Genomic DNA, 19993 nt, shown 5'->3' with positions numbered 1-19993 from the left:
AAAAACCAAAGTTAAAACTTCATTAACTGATAACAAGTACAATTGCCCTAAACGGGACATAGAAAAAGACAAACTACCCGCGCAGGGGCATACAGAAAGGAAAATAAGTCCACGCAGGGACTTGATAAAGAAACTAAACAAATGTCCACGCAGGGACACGATTACAACAACCAAGAAAACAAAACAATCCTCTACTTCTTCTTCCCTTTGACAAGGTTCGCAAGGCCTTTCATGAAGCTAGTATGCCTTTCCTTGTTCTTCCTAGCCTTGTTCTCAACCTTATCTAGCCTCTCCAGAATTTCCTGGGTTTGTTGCTGTTGCTGTAGCTGCTGGGGAGGAGGTGGCTGGTACGGCGGGTACTGGTAACCCTGACCCGGGTATCCAGCTGGATGCATAGGAGGGTAAGTAGAAGGATAGAGGTGGTGATACTACGCAGCCGTAAGGTACGGGTCCTGAGATACATAGTCCGAGGGGTACCCCGATGGGTTCTCATAAGGATTGTACCCGGAAGGACCTGGGTACGTCGGAATTGGGTTATCAAAACCCACAGGCGGCTGAGGTGGTGCATAAGAAGCTTGCGGAGGATTAGCCTCCGGTGCCGCGTTTGAGGGTCCACCCATCTGGGGGTCCTCCGGAATAGGGGGATAGGAACTCGAACCATGAGGAGAACTGAAACGGGGTCCTCCTCTTACGGACATGCGTGCGTTCTTCCTTCGCCTCGGAGGCTCGGGAGGTGGCTGCGGTGGCTGCTGCGGTGGCTCCTCTACCGGGAGTGGTGGTGGTGAGACAGCTTGAAGTTGAGGATCTTCCAAAGGTGGTTGGGCTGGAGAGGTATGGTAAGATGGTGTAAAGAACCAGTCACAGGTACCCATCCTCTCCTGGAATGGGTCGGGCCCACGGTATGGGGATCCCTGAAACGGAGACCCACTAGATATGCTGATAGGGTGGCCCGGGGTTCCTGTTTGCATCTCCGGTCCGGGGTCATCATCCATTTCCATTTCCTGAGAGAAATGGTCCTCAGGGCCCAATGGGTTATAGCCAAGAAAATCATTAACATAGTCGGCTGGGTTGAACTGTCCTGGGGAGTAGGGGGAGTCAGAGTGGTGAAAGCAATGGGATTGCAAAGAGTGGTGTGAATGGTAAGACTCATGCGAATGGTGAGATTGTTGAGAATGGTGAGAGTGTTCGGGCTCGTTTGGAGCAAATGGTCTGAAAGACGGATGAAAAGAAGGCGAAGAGCTTAGCGAGATTGAGTGTCTTGCCGGCTCGTAAGGTTGACCCCACATATCGTGAGAGTCGGAGGAGGATAGAGACGCTGATGGAGTGCGTCTGTGTGATGGTCCAGCTGACGACGGTCCTCCACGCATGGGACCCTTGCCTCGTTCTCTTACTCTTGGAGGCATGATGGTGAGTTTTCTGTTGAAACAAGAAAACAAAAGTAAAACAAAACATAATAACAGCAAAGGAAAAGTAAAGATGCATCCTAGGTCATTTGCCTAGACTCGAGAGTCTAAGGAATGTGCTTATTGTGTCATTGAGATTAAACACAAAATGTTAGTGTTTAATTCACTCAATGTTGGCTCGGATACCAACCTGTCACACCCCAATATTCCACGTGTTACCGGTAGGCCCGACGGGGAGTATCGTGACGTAGTTGATATCATCATTGTCAACATACACAATAATATAGCACAGCGGAAGGCTGGTAAATAAACTATTACAAACCATACTATCTGTCGATGTTCGAGTACATGAATAATACAAACTAGAATGTAATAAGATCCACAGGCGGATCATAAAGTACAAAGAAATATAAACTACAGACTCCGGGTATCTATGGGATTTGCAAGATCCTCTATAACACCCTATAGCTCCAGCCTATTTTGATAAGTACCTGTCAATTCAAACTTTAGGAAAATACGTCAGTATACACTGGTAAATACAATTTAACTGACTCGTTTTGAAAACATTTAAGAAAATTGATTTAGATGCGCATGGCACAAATCCTTTATAACTTGGGACAATCTTTATTAAGATCTTGTATACAGCTTTACATATTTGTCATACAAGTGGGGCCGGTTTGGAAGCCGGACATGATTAACTGACTCACCACATATAGAACCCACAGAGGAGTTATCCCCAACTTGTGGGTAATTTAATATTTAGCATTTGCATCTGTCAGGTGCATGCCTGCACCCCGTGCATAGGTCGTGGCCATTAATAATTTAAATGAGCCGAGGATATCCAGGACACTGTCGTTAACCCCCAAATGTTTATGTTATCAAATAATACTGATTAGAACGGGTCATGCGGATTTATTAAATCACAATCCGACAAAATAAACCCATACCCGACCAAGCGGTGTTAATATACCGTATCCCAAGCCCGTATAGGGAAAATAAGTTAAAAGTATTTACCTGGTGGTAGCAGTAACTTCCTAAGGTTCTTTAAAGAAACTTTTTACCAGAAGCTATAAATCTGTATGGAAGGTTTAATTAGCCTATTAGGATGCTAACGGGTCGTTATTTAAGTCAAGGAATTAGACCGGCTAGCTAGAAGGAAACCTTACGGACCTAAACGGTAAATTAAGCGGAGACGGGGATAGAATGTGATTTAGACCCGACAAGCTTGGATACTTGTATAATATGGGTAAACTAAACACATTCTGGAGAATGAGGATTTAATGCCAAGGTTAAGCCTGTTTCGGCTATTTTACTTAAACTAGTCACGTAAACCGATCCGAACGCGTAAATGCGTAACGGGTAACCAAATAAATCAAATACAGGTCTTAATCATTATTATGCTCAAAATATGTTAATATATTAGTAGTATATCAACATTTATGCCCAAAAAGCAATTTAAACCAAAATAAGTCCCATAAGGGTATTTTGGTAATTTTAATGCTCATAAAAGAGTTTATTTATAAAACTGAGTTCCAGGTCTGATTAGATTAATAAAAACATGTATTTTAACGAGTTATATCAGTAAGATACTTAATATATGAAAAATATACCTTTTATTACCAATTATGCACCGTAGGGGCATTTTGGTAATTTTACATAGGCTTTTAAAGGCTAAAATAGGTTTTTGAGTTTAAAACTTTAGCTTACGGTAATATTATGAAAATTAGCTTAAAACATCAGTAGGTTATGAGTTTTATATAACAAATATAGTTTTGACCCATACTAGGTGCTAAAAATGCTTAAAATGCGATTTAAAGGGCTATTATGGTAATAATAGGAAATCTGAGATTTTGGTCAGTTTATAAAGTTCAAAATATTATATTTATCATATGGAATCAGTAGCAAAAAGTTTGGCACTAAAATGTTAGGTAAAACTCATTTTATGGATGAAAAGGGTAAAACCGGTAATTACCGAAATTAGGCTATAATCCTATGTTATGCTTAGCTTAAAAATAGATAAAAATCTTTAAAAATCCCAAGATATTATTTAACATCAGTAGGTAGAAAGTTTGGTGTCAAAAATCGGGTTTAGATAGGCTTCATGCTAATTACGCCTTTTAAATACTAAAAAGTTCCTTACGTTATTGAGCATAACTCCCATTCTAGACTTCAAACTGATGTCAAATTTTCGGGACATGTCTAAATATCAGTAGCAAAGGTTTTAGTTCATTCACATTGCTAAAAATCTCGATTTTATGTAAAAAGGGCGTTTTAGGCATTAATGAGCATAATGACGATCAAAAGCATATCTCACAAATGATTAGGCACCATGCAATATAACTTCAGAGGGTTATACTACAATGTAATATGGTCCTAATGGATGCTTAAAACATTGAAGAATTAAGCTTGAACGGGTCAGAACTGAAAGTCAAAGCAAAAGTCAAGCTTTTGCGACTTTCGGTTATAATATGCCCTTAGACTATTAATTGTCAGATTAGGACTGATAAAACATGTTTAGATAGTCATTACCAAGTCATTAGAATGTTAAAATGTAATTTAGAACCTCTAGTTTATTAATTAAAATCATTTTTGTCATTTCTGTCCAGTTTGACTTTTTGTCAAACTACTTTGACCCGACATTTAATCAGTCAAACGAGATAATTAAGAGACACCCTTTCAGGGGTTAATCACCTATACTAATGTGGTTTCATAACCACTTTCAATTTGATCAGCGGTTAAGCCACATGTAATTAAAACGAAAGTCAAACTGATTAAACACTAAGTTTGACTTTTAAGTAATTAAGCTAAATTAAACAACTAAATAAGTAATTAGAAGCTTACTAATGGTCCTAGCAATCTTTTCTACACTTGTAATCCTCTTGTTACTGCTGAGAGCTCCAGAGCAAGTCCCACAATTGAATTGTTGCAAATGATGTTCAAGAACACAAGAGGAGCTCTCCTTATATAGTGATTTCCATGGATTTAGATTACTTCTAGGTGTTTTAGGAGGCCCTGGGATCACCCCAGGTGTCCTAGCTATTGTAATAAACCGACTTACAGCTCCCTAGGTCGTTAAAAACTAGGCTAAGGCGGTGTAACAGGTTAACCCGCACCTGGCAGCAAGTTTCTGTATCTGGCAGTCCCTTGCGGGCCGCGTAAGACCTAAGGGGTGTCTTCGCGGGCCGCCTGAACCTGGTTAACTGGTAAATCAAGTTTCCTTGTTGGCAGATTCAGTCCCTGTTTGTTTAAACCCCTTTTTAACTTCATTTTTAACATGTAAGGCCCTTGTAGTTAGTTTGGTGAAGCTCTAGGGTGAATGACCAAACTTCGTTAGGCTCGGGTTCGTTAAATTTCTTCATGAAAGCAAGTTTTATCAAGTTGACGCTTTTAACCCAAAGTTAGAAAACACGCTTAACGATCTCGGAATCACGTGAAATTTTTATCACACATTCTCGGGAGTATATTTGAATATTACGAAGCCTCGGTTTCGTTAGAAGCCCATTCAGAGGTCAGAATTGACCTATTGACACTTTTAACCCTTGTAATTTAAAATCTTCCGATTATTTTCACAAACGGCTTCGTATACCCAATCAATCACCCATTTAAGAATATTTTCTTCACGTGTGGTCATTCAGAGGCTCAAGTTTGGCATGTTGACACTATTAGTCCTTTCGTTTGCATATTTTCACTTGTTGTCAACTTTAGTCCCTTAAACTCCATCTTTCGCATAACCGGAGTTTAGGACACGTGTCTATGTATAATTGGACACGTTTTTGCGTGGTGTTACATTGCATAAAGCTGTTGTAGCTGGTTTTCATAGCGTATCTTCTGCTGTAACACCTCGTAAAATCACGTCCAATGATGTATTGACACGTGTAATAAACCCTAATAAAGTCCAATATTGAATTTAAGGGACTAATTTTTCGAAAAATCGAAAACTTTGATTATGAAAGGACTGGAAGTGTTAGCATACCTAAAATAGGTTTCTAAATAACCTCTCACGATGATTATATTCACAAATGTGCCACTTGATGATTAAGTGTAGCCGTTTGCGTAATTAATTGGAAGTTTGCGCAATAAAGGGTTATAAGCGTCAATATGCTAATTCTTACCTCCGAGTGACCTTTTAACAAACCGGGAGCTTCATGATATTTGATTATACTCTCAGGAATACCAAATAACGGCCATCTAAGGTTTTTATGCCTATAAGTAAAGTTACGCACAACTTTGCAAGTTAGAGGGACTAAAAGTGGCAATATGTTTAATTATACCTCTGAATGACCTTTTAGCGAACCCGAGGCATCGTGATGTTTAATAATACTTCCAGTAATACCTAATATGTATTAGATGAGGCTTTAATGCTATTAAATGATGAGATGCGCAAATTTGCGCAATAGAGGGACCTGAAGCGTCAACTTTTGAATCTACGCCTTTCGGTGACCATTTAAGTGAATGGGAGTGTAGTAATATTTGAGAATATGCTTGGTAATGCCCATTATGGGCCATGGAATGCTTGGATGTCATTAAACGACATTCCACGCTACTTTGCGCAATTAAAGGACTAATTGCGTCAAACTACAAAAGTAGGTCGATTCGTATGGTAACGAACCTTCCGGAATATGTCCATGAGTTAAACATACCCTATTTATTCTTTATATAGCTTAGATATAGGCTTAGAGGTGTTTGGTGCGCAAAAATAAACTTTTACGTCATGCAGGGACTAAAAGTGTCAAAAAGTGCACAAGTTTGCATTTCCGCCCATATCTTGCATTCTGAATATCCCCAGACACCCAAAAATTTATGTAAGCACTAAAATATTTTATTTTAGTGTTTGGCTTGATAAAATTCCATTCGTCGCGTAAATTGGATCGTTTTTAGCGTCCGTCCGTGTTTCGTCGTAATTAGCCGAACAACGGGACCGTATGACCAAACGAACCAACGACATATTTTTGAGCATGTTTCATGTTCCCTATGCTAGGCATCATTGTAGAGCCTTAAAAATGGTTTAACGGGCCTCAAATGTGTCGGGAATGGCAATTATCAAGTGCAGGGGCCAAATGTTACAAGTTTTGAAAGTTGTTGTCTGCTGGCATGGTCCTTACGGACCGTATACAGACCCGTAAAGGAAGCCTAATATCAGAAAACTGAAAACCAGCTGTGGTTTTGCTTCTTGTCTCACATATTTGAATCTAGGGGCTGCCCATTGTTTTGTAAACCATGGGTAAGAGGTGTATGGCTCAGATTTGATCACGGTTTACGAGAAACGATCCTAACGATTCTCAAAAACCTATAAATACCCCTCTTGATTTTGCTCTCATTCACACCTTGATCTCAATTGTTCTGAGTTGGGGCCCTAGTGCTTCATACCTGAACATTCAAGATCAATTCCCTTCTTGCTTGGACCCTTTGTAAGTGTCCTTTCGTGCTTAGTTTAATTTTAGCGGTTATAACCGAAAGTCAAGCGTTTCGATAAACACTTTGACTTTTAAACGGTTGAGCCATGGTTCGCAACGAACATGGCTACGTGACCATAATTAGGTAGGTGTTTAACCCTCAAAAGGGCACCTCCTAATTACCACGTTTACTTAGTTAAATTGTCGGGTCAAATAAAAGTCAAACGGGTTAGTTTTAAATAAAATACATAACTATTAATATAAAAGACATAAAATCAGTTTTATCACTTTAATAACTAGGTAAATATTAGTTGAACGTGCCTAAGCATGATTCAACCCGACAATTCTAAGTATAGGCTCGGTTCGGAACCGAAAGTCGCAAAAAGTTGACTTTTGCTTTGACTTTCAGTTCTGACCCGATTTAGATTAATTTAGATATGCCTTAGGATTCCATTAGGACCATATTATAAGTTAGTATGACCCTCCAAGGTTATGCAACTTGGTTCCGTTGAAATCCTAGTTCATGCATGTTTCCGTTAAATGCCTAAATGTTGACCGGCCTTTTGACCCTAAAACGAGAAATTTGAAAATGTGAGAGGACAAATCTTTATTACTGATTTATAAACTTGTCCTTAAAAATTGACATCAGTTTGAGGTTTAGATTAGGAGTTATGCTCAATAGCGTAATTAGAAAGCTTTTTGTTAATTAAACGACATAATTAGCGTATAGCCTATCTAAACCCAAGTTTTAATACAAAACTTTTTACCCACTGATATAAAAAAATATTTTGGGACTTTTAAAGATTTTTATTTATTTTTAGGTGGAGCATAACAAAGGGTTCTAAGCTTGATTCGGTAGTTGTCGGTTTTGCCCTTATGGGCTATAAAATGAGTTCTACAAATCCTTTTGATGTCAAACCTTTTTCTACTGATCTATTATGATAAATAAAATATTTTGAGCCTTCTGGAATAATAAAAACATCAGCTTTACTTTGAAAACCCGGAAATGGCTCCAAATCGCCTTTTTAAGCGTTTTTAACGCATAGTATGTATCAAAACTATTTTAAACATATAAGGGTTGATGCCTACTGATATATTCAGTAAATTTTTATATTTTAACAGTAAGGAAAATTTTTAAACTCAGGTTTTCAGTTTTGACCTTTTAAGCCTATGAGAAATTACCAAAATGCCCCTACGGTGCATAGTATGGTTATAATTAATAAATTTCACATATATATGATACCCTACTATTATAACTTATTTAATTAAGTATATCCACTGATTTAATCAGATCTGAAACTCAGATTTATATTAAACCTCTTTTATAACCTTTCAAATGACCGAAATACCCCTACGGGGCATAAATTGGTCTTAAACTCGTTTTGGGCATAATGGAAGGTATCCTACTGATATCACAACATATTTAAGGCATATTAACTTAGGAAACCTGTTCATGACTCTTGTGGTTACCCGTTACGCCCTTTTCGCGTTCGGATCGGCACATGTAACTAGTTTGCATAAATTAGCCGAAACGGGACAAACCTTATCATTTTTATCTCAAAATCCAGAATGTTTTTAGTTTACCCTTATTACACAAGTATACAAGCTTGTCGGGTCTAAACCACATTCTAATGCGGTCTTCGCATAATCATGCGTATTCAACCGTATCCTCCTTTAAAAACTAACTGGTCTAAGCTTAGGCTTAATTAAAGACCCGTTAGGAATCTAATAGGTTATTAAAAACCTTCGTTCCAGATTTAGGAGCCCAGTAAAAGCTATCTGTACTTGCTTGGTGGTATACGGCTAGGATAAATTTTATAAATTGCTCAGGTAAATACTTTTAACTTATTTTCCCTTATACGGGCTTGGGGTACGGTATATAAAATACCGCTTGATCGGGCATTTGACCTTAATCGATTAGTGGTTAAGTATTATCAAGATGACCCGTTTAAAAATTTGTTTTCTTTGTTTAACGCCTCTGGGAGTTTAATGACCATGTCCCGGATATCCTTGGCATCATTCAAAGAATGGCCACGACCTTAGCACACTGGTGTAGGCGTACACCCGTTAGTGCATTTACATTTATTAAGGTATAACCGCTGGTTTCCGCCGCGGGACTATACTATGTGGTGTGTCTATTAATCTTTAACCCGGCATGAACCGGGCTACTAGACGCAAAATAAACATGTAATTCTTTACAAGTGTTATATTCAAATAATTATCCTAAGTTATAAAAAGTTTTGTACCGTTTGCACTCAAATCAATTTTCTTAAACATTTTCAAAATGAGTCAGTTAAATTGTATTTACCAGTGAAAACTGACGTATTTTCCAAAAAAGGCTAACTGCAGGTACTAATCGGAATAGGCTGGCTACTCCTGGCATCAATAAAGAGTCTCGCAAGCTTAGATGCCTAAAGTCTGTTGAACAATGTTTCATTTCATTTTCGATCCGCCTGTGGATCCTTTACTTTCCGTTTGTAATACTTTGATATTACTTTATATCGGTTTGTAATATATTTATCTTTTGCTTCCGCTGTGCATTTAAATTGTGTTGTTTGACTATGATGATATCAACTATGTCACGATATTCCCCACCGGGCCCACTGGTAATACGTGGAAATATCGGGGTGTGACATCTGCAGTGACCTAAGTCGAAACAGTCAAAAAGGAATTAAAGAGAGGTTTAAATTGCATTAAACGTCTTCAATGCAATTTAATACGTCATTTAATTCTTAGTTAAAGTCCATTAACTCGTCAGTTTCGAAGCTGAACTGTAACTGCACTATCATTCAATGCTGGAAGCTTCTGCGCGCGCGTACGCGCGCAAGTCACCCTGGTGCGCGCGCCCAGCTCTGCATGCCCATGCGCGATGCGTCCTCTTGGCTCACCACCATGCGCGCGTGCGCGCCTCCATGCCACATGTACTCGCGCGCGGACTGCCACGTCACGCGCTTCGAACCCGCACACCACTTGGTCCTTGTAGCCTCTGTGATCCACGCGCACGTAGTCAAAAATACAAAGGCGGCTCTCAAGCGGCTCGCGGCGATGCGAAGTGCAAAGTGCGCCATCAAAGCGTCACATTGCGCCTCATCGTCCACGCCACGCGCGCGAGTGCGAGTTAAGGTGCTCTGCACCCTTCGCGAGGACACTAGTGTGTGCTTCCATGAAACAATAAGGATGGAGAGTTCCACCTTAAATACCCATTTAAGTTCCATCTCTCCTCCGATGTCGGACAAGTTGCTACTTTCCCTTTTGTTTCAGCATTGAATGTTCCAAACACCCAACTTTGAGCATCGATATCTCATTCATCTTAGCTCCGTTTTGGACGTGGTTTAGTTCGTTGCGAAGCTCTTGCAACATAGAACACAAAACCACAAATAAATATATAAAACCCGCTCATTTGGACATGGCCTTTTGCTTCGCCTACGATCACTTTCTTCAACCTCAGGTCGTTCATGTGTCTTATCATGAACTACCTCATCAACTGGTGTAGATGAGCTTTCACCTACTTCAAAATTAGGTGTTGATGACGTTGCTTGTGTTTGTCTTCTCAAAGGAAACACATTTTCAAAGTAAGACACAACGTTAGGATTCACCTCCATGATAGTGTTTACGTGTACATCAGGATTCTTGGACTCATGTACAAGAAAGCGATGTGCACTACTTTGATGCGCATACCCAATGAATATGCAATCAACAGTTTTGGGTCCTATCCTAAGAGCCTTAGGAGGTGGTACAATCACCTTTGCTAGGCACCCCCACACTTTCAAGTATTTGTATGAAGGCTTCTTCCTTTTCCATAACTCATATGGGGTTTCGTCTCTCTTTTTGAGTGGTATCTTGTTCAAAAGATAATTAGCCGAGAGAATGGCTTCCCCCCTCATTTCCTGGCTCACCCCAGAACTTATCAACATGGCGTTCATCATTTCTTTCAATGCGCGGTTCTTTCGTTCCGCCAGGTCATTTGATTGTGGAGAATAAGGAGGTGTACACTTATGTACAATGCCACTTTTTGCGCATAAAGCGGCAAAAGGTGCAACATATTCGCCTCCTTGATCGCTTCGCAAAGCTTTTATCTTCTTTTGAAGTTGATTCTCAACTTCATTTTTATACAAGATAAATTTACTTATTGCTTCATCTTTACTTTTTAGTAAATATACATAGCAATATTTAGTACTATCGTCAATAAACGTGATGAAGTACTTATTTCCACCTCTAGTGGGTACCGCTTTTAAATCACAAATATCGGTGTGAATTAAATCAAGGGGTTCGGTTATTCGTTCAACCGATTTTGATGATGATCTTGTAAGTTTGGATTCAACGCATGTTTCACATTTATAGTGTGAATCAATATGGAATGTTGGTATACAATTTAAATTGATTAAACGGCGTATTGAATTAAAATTAATGTGACCTAATCTACCATGCCATTTATTCGAATCAGAAAACTCAAGCATATAAGTAGAAGTAGAAGCAATTTTGTTCATGTTCTTGACAGCCATTACATTTAACTTGAACATGCCGTTTTGGGCGTAGCCTTTACCCACATACATTCCTCGTTTAGTAAGAACAAAGTTGTCACTTTCAAACACTAAACGAAATCCAAACTTGTTAAGCAACCAACCCGAGACTAGATTCTTGCGCAATTCCGGGACATACAACACGTTGCTTAGAGTGAGCTCCTTCCCCGAAGTCCACTTCAAGATCACCGTTCCTTCACCCATGATGTCGGCGGTGGCTGCATTTCCCATATACAGCTTCTCTTCTCCAGAAAGCGCCTTGAAGGTGTAAAGAGGCTTCTGTCTGCGCAAACATGACGGGTCGCGCCCGTATCAACCCACCATCCTTTTGGAGTGTTGGTCACAGTATTGACCTCATCCATCATTGCGCTTTTGTCGGAAATCATTGCCACCAAAGGCATTCCATCTTCATCCACCATGTGCGCACGCTCACGCTTTGGTTTCTTGCATTGGTTAGCCCGATGCCCCGGCTCGTCACAGTTGTAACAAGTCCCTTGGAACGTCTGAGGTTTCTTTTTCACAACCCCTTTCTTCGGTCCAAGGTTGCTAACCTTTGCTTTCCCTTTGTACTTTTTCCCCTTGCCCTTCGCGCCCTTAGAGGATTGCCCATGCTAAACCAAATATGCGCTAGCACTAGTCTGCGCAAGGCTGCCTTTTTGGGCAATTATATTGTCCTCTTCAATCCGAAGACGAACCATAAGGTCCTCTATAGTCATCTCCTTTCGTTTGTGTTTAAGATAATTCTTAAAATCAACCCAACTAGGAGGTAACTTTTCAATCATCGCTGCCACTTGGAATGTCTCGCTAAGTGTCATGCCTTCCGCAGAGATGTCATGTAGTATAATTTGGAATTCTTGGACTTGATTCATAACTGTTTTAGAATCAACCATTTTGAAATCCAGAAAACGGGCTACCACAAATTTCTTTGTGCCAGCATCCTCCGTTTTGTACTTCTTGTCTAAGGCATCCCAAAGGTCTTTGGAAGTCTTGACGTTGTAGTACACATTATACAACGCATCCGACAAGCCGTTTAACACATAGCCACGACATATGAAAAATGCTTCCATGCATCTACCGCGCACTGTCTTTGTGCGTCGGTCTCCCCTACCACAAGTTGGGGAGCGGTTTCCGTTAAGAACCTCGCAAGGTTCATGGCGGTCAGGTAGAAGAACATCTTCTGCTACCACCGCTTGAAGTGTAGACCCGCAAACTTCTCGGGTCGTTCAGCGTGATTGGCCACTGTGGACGCTCCCACAGTGGTGGCGTTCAAGGGGGTTCCTGATGTGCACAAAATGCAACATATAAATTACATCAAATGTGGCATAAAACTAACCATTTTTTTAGTACTAATGTTGGAAAAAAGTATGTTTTTCTCTTCCTTTTGTATTTTCAGATAAATGAGCTCAAATGAACAAAAGAAGCAAAAAGGCAACTAAATCTAACATAAATACAAGAAAAGGAACAAACGTGGCATGCCCGATCCCCCGACAGCATCTTCCCAAGCAAAAACAAGAAGGCAGCAAGCTGAACATGCCCCGTGCTCGGTGAGCACGGGGCCGTGCCCAAGTGTCAGCAGAAAAGACAAACTCATAGAAGCTTCTACTGCTCACCACGGGGTCGTGCCCGGCGGACACGGGGGCGTGGTCAAACCTCCTGCAGGCGCATTTATTGTAATTGCGAATTACAATTATGAAGAGAGAGACAAAGTTGGACACGGGGTCGTGCCCGAGCTGCTGTTCAGCCTATAAATAGGAGTGCTTGGAGCTCTTGCAACTCATCCCTTGGCACACCACCTCTCTCACACTTCATCCACCACCCACCACCATCACAACACCATCATCCAACACCATCATCCATTGTCTATCATAGAGTGTATGAGTCGTCTCGGGATCCAAGATTGATCGTAAGAGTTCTTGACAATCAAAGGCCATATTTGCCTAAGTCTCTTACATCACTTGGTGAAGACAAGTGTCTAGTGTAATACTTTTTATTTTTAATCTTTTACACTTCTTAATTGGTTTTGTATTAATGACTTTAATTACTAGTTTCTTATGTTGAAGGTGATTCTTCCTTATCGTTTGTCCGTGGTGTCTTGGCATTATTTTACTATCTATATAAAATAAAAGATTTTCACCATTCACATCTCCACGGTCCATATGGAGGTATGTTGGCTACCTGGTCGGGGGTTAAGGGAACGGTTTGGTAAGAGTCTTTCCATTGTTCAGTGTATAGATCCTGCAAAGGACCTGGGTCAAATGTAGTAGGACCTCCTTCAATACCCAAGGGTATTGGATGGCGGGGGTCCAAACTCTTTGATCCCCTCATAAGTTAAACTACTATTAAAACTTTAACCCAGCTACTTAGGACTGTATCCCTGCTGACTCAGACTACTTAGCTGAGGATAACGTCGCCTTCAAAAGAGGGGCCTACCACATTACGCATTAATAACTTAATTAATTATCTTTCAATAACCCGACCCTTTAGGATTGTATCCTTGCTGACTCAAACTACTGGGTTGAGGGCAACGTCGCCTTCAAAAGAGGGGCCTACTACAATAACTAAGATAATCTCTTAAACAAGTGCAAAAGTGCGAAAATAATCAAAGGTTACACTACGCACGAGTCGGATCCAAGTGATTCATCTTGACTATCTGTTTTATTTTTATTTTTATTTTCAGCATTTTAGTTAGTTTTATTTTTCTAGTTTAAAAACTTTTTTTCTTACATTTTGATTTGATTAGACGTTGAGGATAAACCGGTACTAAAAGCTCTTGTGTCCTTGGACGACCTCGGTATCTTACCAACACTATACTACGTCCACGATGGGTGCACTTGCCCATATGTGTGTTTAGTGTTAGTAAATATTGTGTTTTATAAATTTAAAACTTGGCTAAAAAGTGTAAAAAGGGCTTAAAATATATACCTAAAATATAACACACTTCACGCACATCAAGTTGTTGGCGCCGTTGCCGGGAACACAAGGATTTTAAGAAAGTTAGGAATCAACAGCCTAATCAGTTTTTCAAAACTTTTTCAAAACGCGAGCACATTTTTCTGCATTTTAGTTTAATTTGCATTTACAGTAGGTTGAACACTGGCCGTGTCCACTGAACACAGGGCCGTGCTGCATAATTTTAATAAAACACCCAGATACAGAGTCTGAACACGGGGCCGTGCTCACTGAACACGCCCCCGTGCTCAACAACAGTAACTTTAACTAAAACGCCCAGATACAGACCCTGAACACGGGCCGTGTCCACTAAACACGGGGCCGTGTCCAGCCTCTGTTTCCGTCTTTGTTTTTGTTTTCTGGTCCCGAGACTCTGTTGTGGTCTGTTGAATGATCCCTATGGATCAATACTCAGGAGGCTACAACTACACCTATGAGGGGGATGATTACATGGGAGACTATTGCACTAATTGTGGTAACCCGCACTCGGTACAATATTGTAGCTTATTTCAACCATCCGCTTCATACAACTATTATGAGGAGCCCAGGTACGAGCCATCGACTTCATACACATCCTATGAAGACCAAAGGTATGAACCTTCTTCCTCATACTCATATTTTGATGAACCAATGTATGAGCCTTAATACTCATACTTTGAGGACTCAAGATATGAGCCACCACCTTCATACTCTTATTATGAGGAACCATGGCGTGAACAACCCACCTCATATGAGTACTATGAAGAATAAAATTGTGACCCTTATCCAACATATACTTACAATGAAGAACAATGGTGTGAACCATCTACTTCATATGAGTATTATGAGGAACAAAGGATCGAACAACCGGATTCAAGCTTTGAGGATACCAATCCTTTCTCTATCACTGAAGTGACCGATAGGATATTAGAACACATTAAAACTATCGAACGTTGCATAAACGAATCGCGCGCAAGGGAAGAGGAGTCCCGCGCAAAAGAAGAATTAAATAAAGAGACGATAGTTGAAGAGTTAAAAATGGAAGAACAAATAAGTGAAAATCCGACACATGAGTTAAACAACGAAAGAGGTGAGAATGATAGTGTTAAGATTCAAGAAGAGTCTAATTTTGAAGAAATTACTCTTTTGTCACCTTCTTTTGAGAATCATTGTTTAGTACCAACTCATGCTAAGTTTTTAAAAGAGTTAAACACTAACACGAACGTCAAAGAAATGGTAAGTATTGGGTTAACTAATGATCAAACTTCACTAATAAAAGAAGACGCTTTTGAAGTTAACATTACACCGGTTCCATGTTTCTTTCAAAATTCCTTTATTAGTAATATCACTATCGATAAAGATCTTTGTGTTAACATAATGCCTAACTACATTTTCGAAAAACTAAGTATTAGTGATTTTTATCCACTTCAAATACCCATTTTTTTATCCGATCGGAAGGTAATAAAATCAATCGGTGTAGTTGAGGATGTTTTGGTTCAAACAAATCAAATGGTAATCCCAACTGACTTTGTCATCCTCGATGATGCTCCTAGAGTGTTGGGACGACCTTTTGTAAAAACTCATGACGCTTTGAAAACCGCAAGTTCAACAATCTACCTCTTCAACTAGGGGCATTCAACTAGGGGCATTCAAAAGGAGCATAGATCTTGAGCGTTCAATGAAATATCCTTTTGGCAACAATGACCCCCTAATTGAAGATGAAGATGAGCCACCCGATACAAGTGAAAAGACTGACCACTTTGTTGAAGAAGAGGTCGCCATAGAACAAACTTTTAAAGTTCTTGATCAAATTGAGCAACCAAATAAGGAGTCTCCTAAAGACCCACCTCTTGAGCTCAAAGAACTTCCAAAAGGTTTGGAATATGCTTTTCTAGACAAAGATGGTAAATCACCTGTAATTATTTCATCTAAATTAAGTAGCTTAGAAAAAGAAAAATTAATTAAGCTTTTGAAAAAACACAAAAATGCGGTCGCTTGGAAGCTTGTAGATATTAAATGAATAAGTCCTTCCATGTGCACGCACAAAATTTTAATGAATGATGACTACAAAACGGTAATACAACCACAACGTAGAGTAAATCCCAATGTGCAAGAAGTGGTTAAAAATGAGGTCATCAAATTACTTGACGCCGGACTTATCTACCCTATCTCGGATAGCCCTTGGGTAAGTCCCGTCCAAGTAGTTCCAAAGAAAGGAGGTATGACGGTAATAAATAATGAAAAGAATGAATTAATACCAACGAGAACCGTCACCGGATGGAGAGTATGTATAGACTATAGGCGATTAAATGAAGCAACAAGAAAAGATCACTTTCCTTTACCCTTCATTGGTCAAATGCTAGAAAGACTATCCGGTCATAAGTTTTATTGTTTCTTGGATGGTTTTTCAGGTTACTTTCAAATCCCGATAGCACCCGAAGACCAAGAAAAAACAACTTTCACATGTCCCTATGGAACTTTTGCTTATCAACGCATGCCATTTGGTCTATGTAATGCCCCCGCAACATTCCAACGTTGCATGGTGGCCATCTTCCATGATATGATAGAAAAGACAATGGAAGTCTTCATGGACGACTTTTCTATCTTTGGAGACTCATACGACCGATGCCTCGATAACCTTGAACGAATGCTATCCCGATGTGAGGAAACTAACCTCGCCCTTAATTGGGAAAAATGTCATTTCATGGTAACAGAGGGAATAGTACTCGGTCACAAAATCTCGAGCGAAGGAATGGAAGTTGATCGAGCTAAAATAGACACTATTTCTCGATTACCTCCACCATCCTCCGTTAGAGCAAGCAGAAGCTTCTTAGGACATGCCGGATTTTATAGAAGATTTATCAAAGACTTTTCTAAAATCTCAAGAACTCTAACAAAATTACTTGAAAAAGATGCGCCTTTCAGCTTTGACAAGGATTGCAATCAAGCATTTCTTACCCTCAAGAAAATGCTAGTCAATGCACCTATCATGATAGCACCTGACTGGAAATTACCTTTTGAAATCATGTGTGATGCAAGTGACTTTGCAGTTGGAGCAGTCTTGGGACAAAGAAAAGAGAAGCATTTCCACCCAATTTATTATGCTAGTAAAACACTTAATGATGCACAAGAAAACTATACAACAACTGAAAAAGAATTACTAGCTGTGGTGTTTGCCTTTGATAAATTCTGTTCTTATCTTGTTCTTTCTAAAACAATAGTCTATACAGATCATGCAGCCATGCGATACCTTTTCAAGAAGCAAGACGCAAAACCCCGTTTGATCAGATGGATTCTACTCCTCCAAGAATTCGATATTGAAATCAAAGACAAAAGAGGAGCAGAAAACACAGCAGCAGATCATCTTTCACGCTTAGAAGACCCAGCTTTGGAGGCAACTAGGGATGAGCAGATCAACGAAAAATTTCCAACGGAGTCCCTAGAAATGGTGGAATACAAGGAAGAACCATGGTATGCCGACTTTGCTAACTATTTAGCTAGCGGTGTAGTCACCAAAGGATGGCCACATCACCAAAGAAAAAAATTCTTTGCTAATGTGAAGCATTACTTTTGGGAAGATCCTTATCTCTTCAAAATGTGTGCTGATCAACTCATCCGAAGGTGTGTACATGGTAACGAAGCAAGAAGAATTCTCCGCCATTGTCGTGAAGGTCCATACAGAGGACATCATGGTGCCGCTAGTACAGCACGAAAGGTATTTGATTCAGGGTTTTATTGGCCAACCATTTACAAAGACGCGCAAAGTCTAGTTAAGACATGTGATGCTTGCCAAAGATCAGGTAATATTTCTTCAAAAAACGAAATGCCACAAAATGGCATTCTCGTTTGTGAAATCTTTGATGTGTGGGGACTCGACTTTATGGGACCTTTCCCTCCATAAAAAAGAAACAAATATATACTTGTGGCAGTTGATTTCCTGTCTAAATGGGCCGAGGCCGAGGCACTTCCAACAAATGATGGAAGAGTCGTGGTAAGATTTCTGAAAAAATTATTCTCTCGTTTTGGAACACCTAAAGCATTAATAAGTGATAGAGGTACCTATTTTTATAATCATCAACTCGAAAAAATCTTAACAAGATATGAGGTCTATCACCGGGTCTCAACAGCATATCAACCTCAAACAAACGGACAAGCCGAAGTGACAAATAGAGGTTTAAAACGAATACTAGAAAAAACCGTAGGGTTAAATAAAAAGGAATGAGCCGATAAGTTAGATGATGCTTTATGGGCCTTTCGAACTGCCTATAAAACAACTATAGGCATGACCCCATATAAGCTCGTCTATGAAAAAAGCTGTCATTTTCCAGTAGAAATAGCTCATAAGGCCTACTGGGCAATAAAAAATGTAAACTTGGATTTAGAATTTGCAGGGAAAAATCAATTTTGTCAAATAAATGAATTAGACGAATTAAGAAATCACGCATACTCTAACATTGAAATTTATAAGGGCAGAATGAAAAATTTGCATGATAAACACATTAAGCCTAATGAATTTTGAATAGGAGATCAAGTTCTACTGTTTAATTCACGACTTTGATTATTTCCGGGTAAACTAAAATCTAGGTGGTCAGGACCTTTTTCCATCACCCATGTTTTTCCTCACGGTGCAATAGAAATTAAATCTCGGAATGGAATTCCATTCAAAGTCAATGGTCAACGGCTGAAACTCTACCAAGGATTCATTGAGGATGAAGAGGAAGAAATCTCGCTTCAAACGGTTGACGAGTAAAGGCATCCACATCATACCTGGTAAGTTACGAACTAGCGAAAGAACATCAAAACTGGTAAGTCTTATAACCAAGTTTTGGGAAAACAGGGCACTCACAGGAGCACTAAAAAATATTTAAAAATTTTTGCTCGGCACGGGGCCGTGCCCAGGCAACTGTCGGGATAAAACCCCTTTTTCATATCAGTTACATCATTCCACATGCCCCGTTTCCCCGAAAAACGCTCTGGTCCAGGCGATTTTCCGCAGATTTTCGACGTCTCCGCTCATTCTAACAACATCAAGGTATGATTCTATCATCATTAGTAGTTAGATTAGTTACTTGAATGTAGTTAAAACATCAAAAATTTGGGGAAAAATCTAGGGTTCTTGAAGTTCATCCGGATCAAACCTCAAATTTTTGTAATAATCTGTTAGCATTAGTTTAGAATAATGTAATGGGAAGTAAATACACTTATATTGTTGATAGATTTGCCCGATTTCTCACAAAAACCCCAAACCCTTGTTTTTGAACCGAAAAAGATGAAATCGAAGGGGTAAACGGTTTGTTTTGGGAAAAACGGCACTTGGGGTTTCATTTTCGGGGAAAACCGCACCTACCTGGCCAAGAATTTTCAGATTTTCGGGATCGGGTCGAAAAATGCAATTTTTGAGTAGCAGACGCCTGGACACGGGGTCGTGCCCGCTGAGCACGGGGCCGTGTCCAGCTCACTGTTTGTAGTTTCTTCCAAAAATATCTCACTTGTGCTAACTTTTGGGTGTATTCTTTCAAATGTCGAAGAAGTTCACAAGATTCAACGCAAATGAGCTCGATGCTAGGGCCAGATATGACACACTTCAAACAAGACGTGAAGAATACCCAAGGCAAGCATGCACATACCTCTTAGCCATGGTGAACCAACTTGACCGGTTCAACAATCTTGTTACCGGCCCACTAAGGATTGCCCTAACCACTAGACTTCGTTCCGTCCATGAGTGCACCATGGAATTCTATAGCACCTT

General features: G+C 39.8%; 1 protein-coding gene across 1 annotated transcript; it reads right to left on the bottom strand.

Annotated features, from left to right (window-relative positions):
* Nucleotides 1-428: 428 nt before the first annotated feature.
* LOC110917328 (extensin-like) lies at nt 429-11547 on the bottom strand. Its single transcript, XM_022161904.1, has 2 exons — nt 11348-11547; nt 429-1416 (listed from the first exon to the last, which is right to left on the bottom strand). Exons 1-2 carry the CDS (start codon nt 11545-11547, stop codon nt 429-431), a joined length of 1188 nt encoding a protein of 395 aa, XP_022017596.1.
* Nucleotides 11548-19993: the final 8446 nt, after the last annotated feature.

Source organism: Helianthus annuus, chromosome 13 (genome assembly GCF_002127325.2).
Source record: "Helianthus annuus cultivar XRQ/B chromosome 13, HanXRQr2.0-SUNRISE, whole genome shotgun sequence".
NCBI lineage: Eukaryota > Viridiplantae > Streptophyta > Magnoliopsida > Asterales > Asteraceae > Helianthus > Helianthus annuus.
The sequence above is the reverse complement of the archived record's forward strand: the minus strand, read 5'-3'. Positions and strand labels throughout refer to the sequence as shown.

What these genes read in the sequence shown, in the direction of transcription:
- LOC110917328 (XM_022161904.1), bottom strand. Translation starts at nt 11,547, where the DNA reads ATGGGAAATGCAGCCACCGCCGACATCATGGGTGAAGGAACGGTGATC. An exon ending in GTTCTTACTAAACGAGGAAT is followed by an intron (nt 1,417 to 11,347) that starts GTATGTGGGTAA and finishes TTGTTTCAACAG; the next exon opens with AAAACTCACCATCATGCCTC.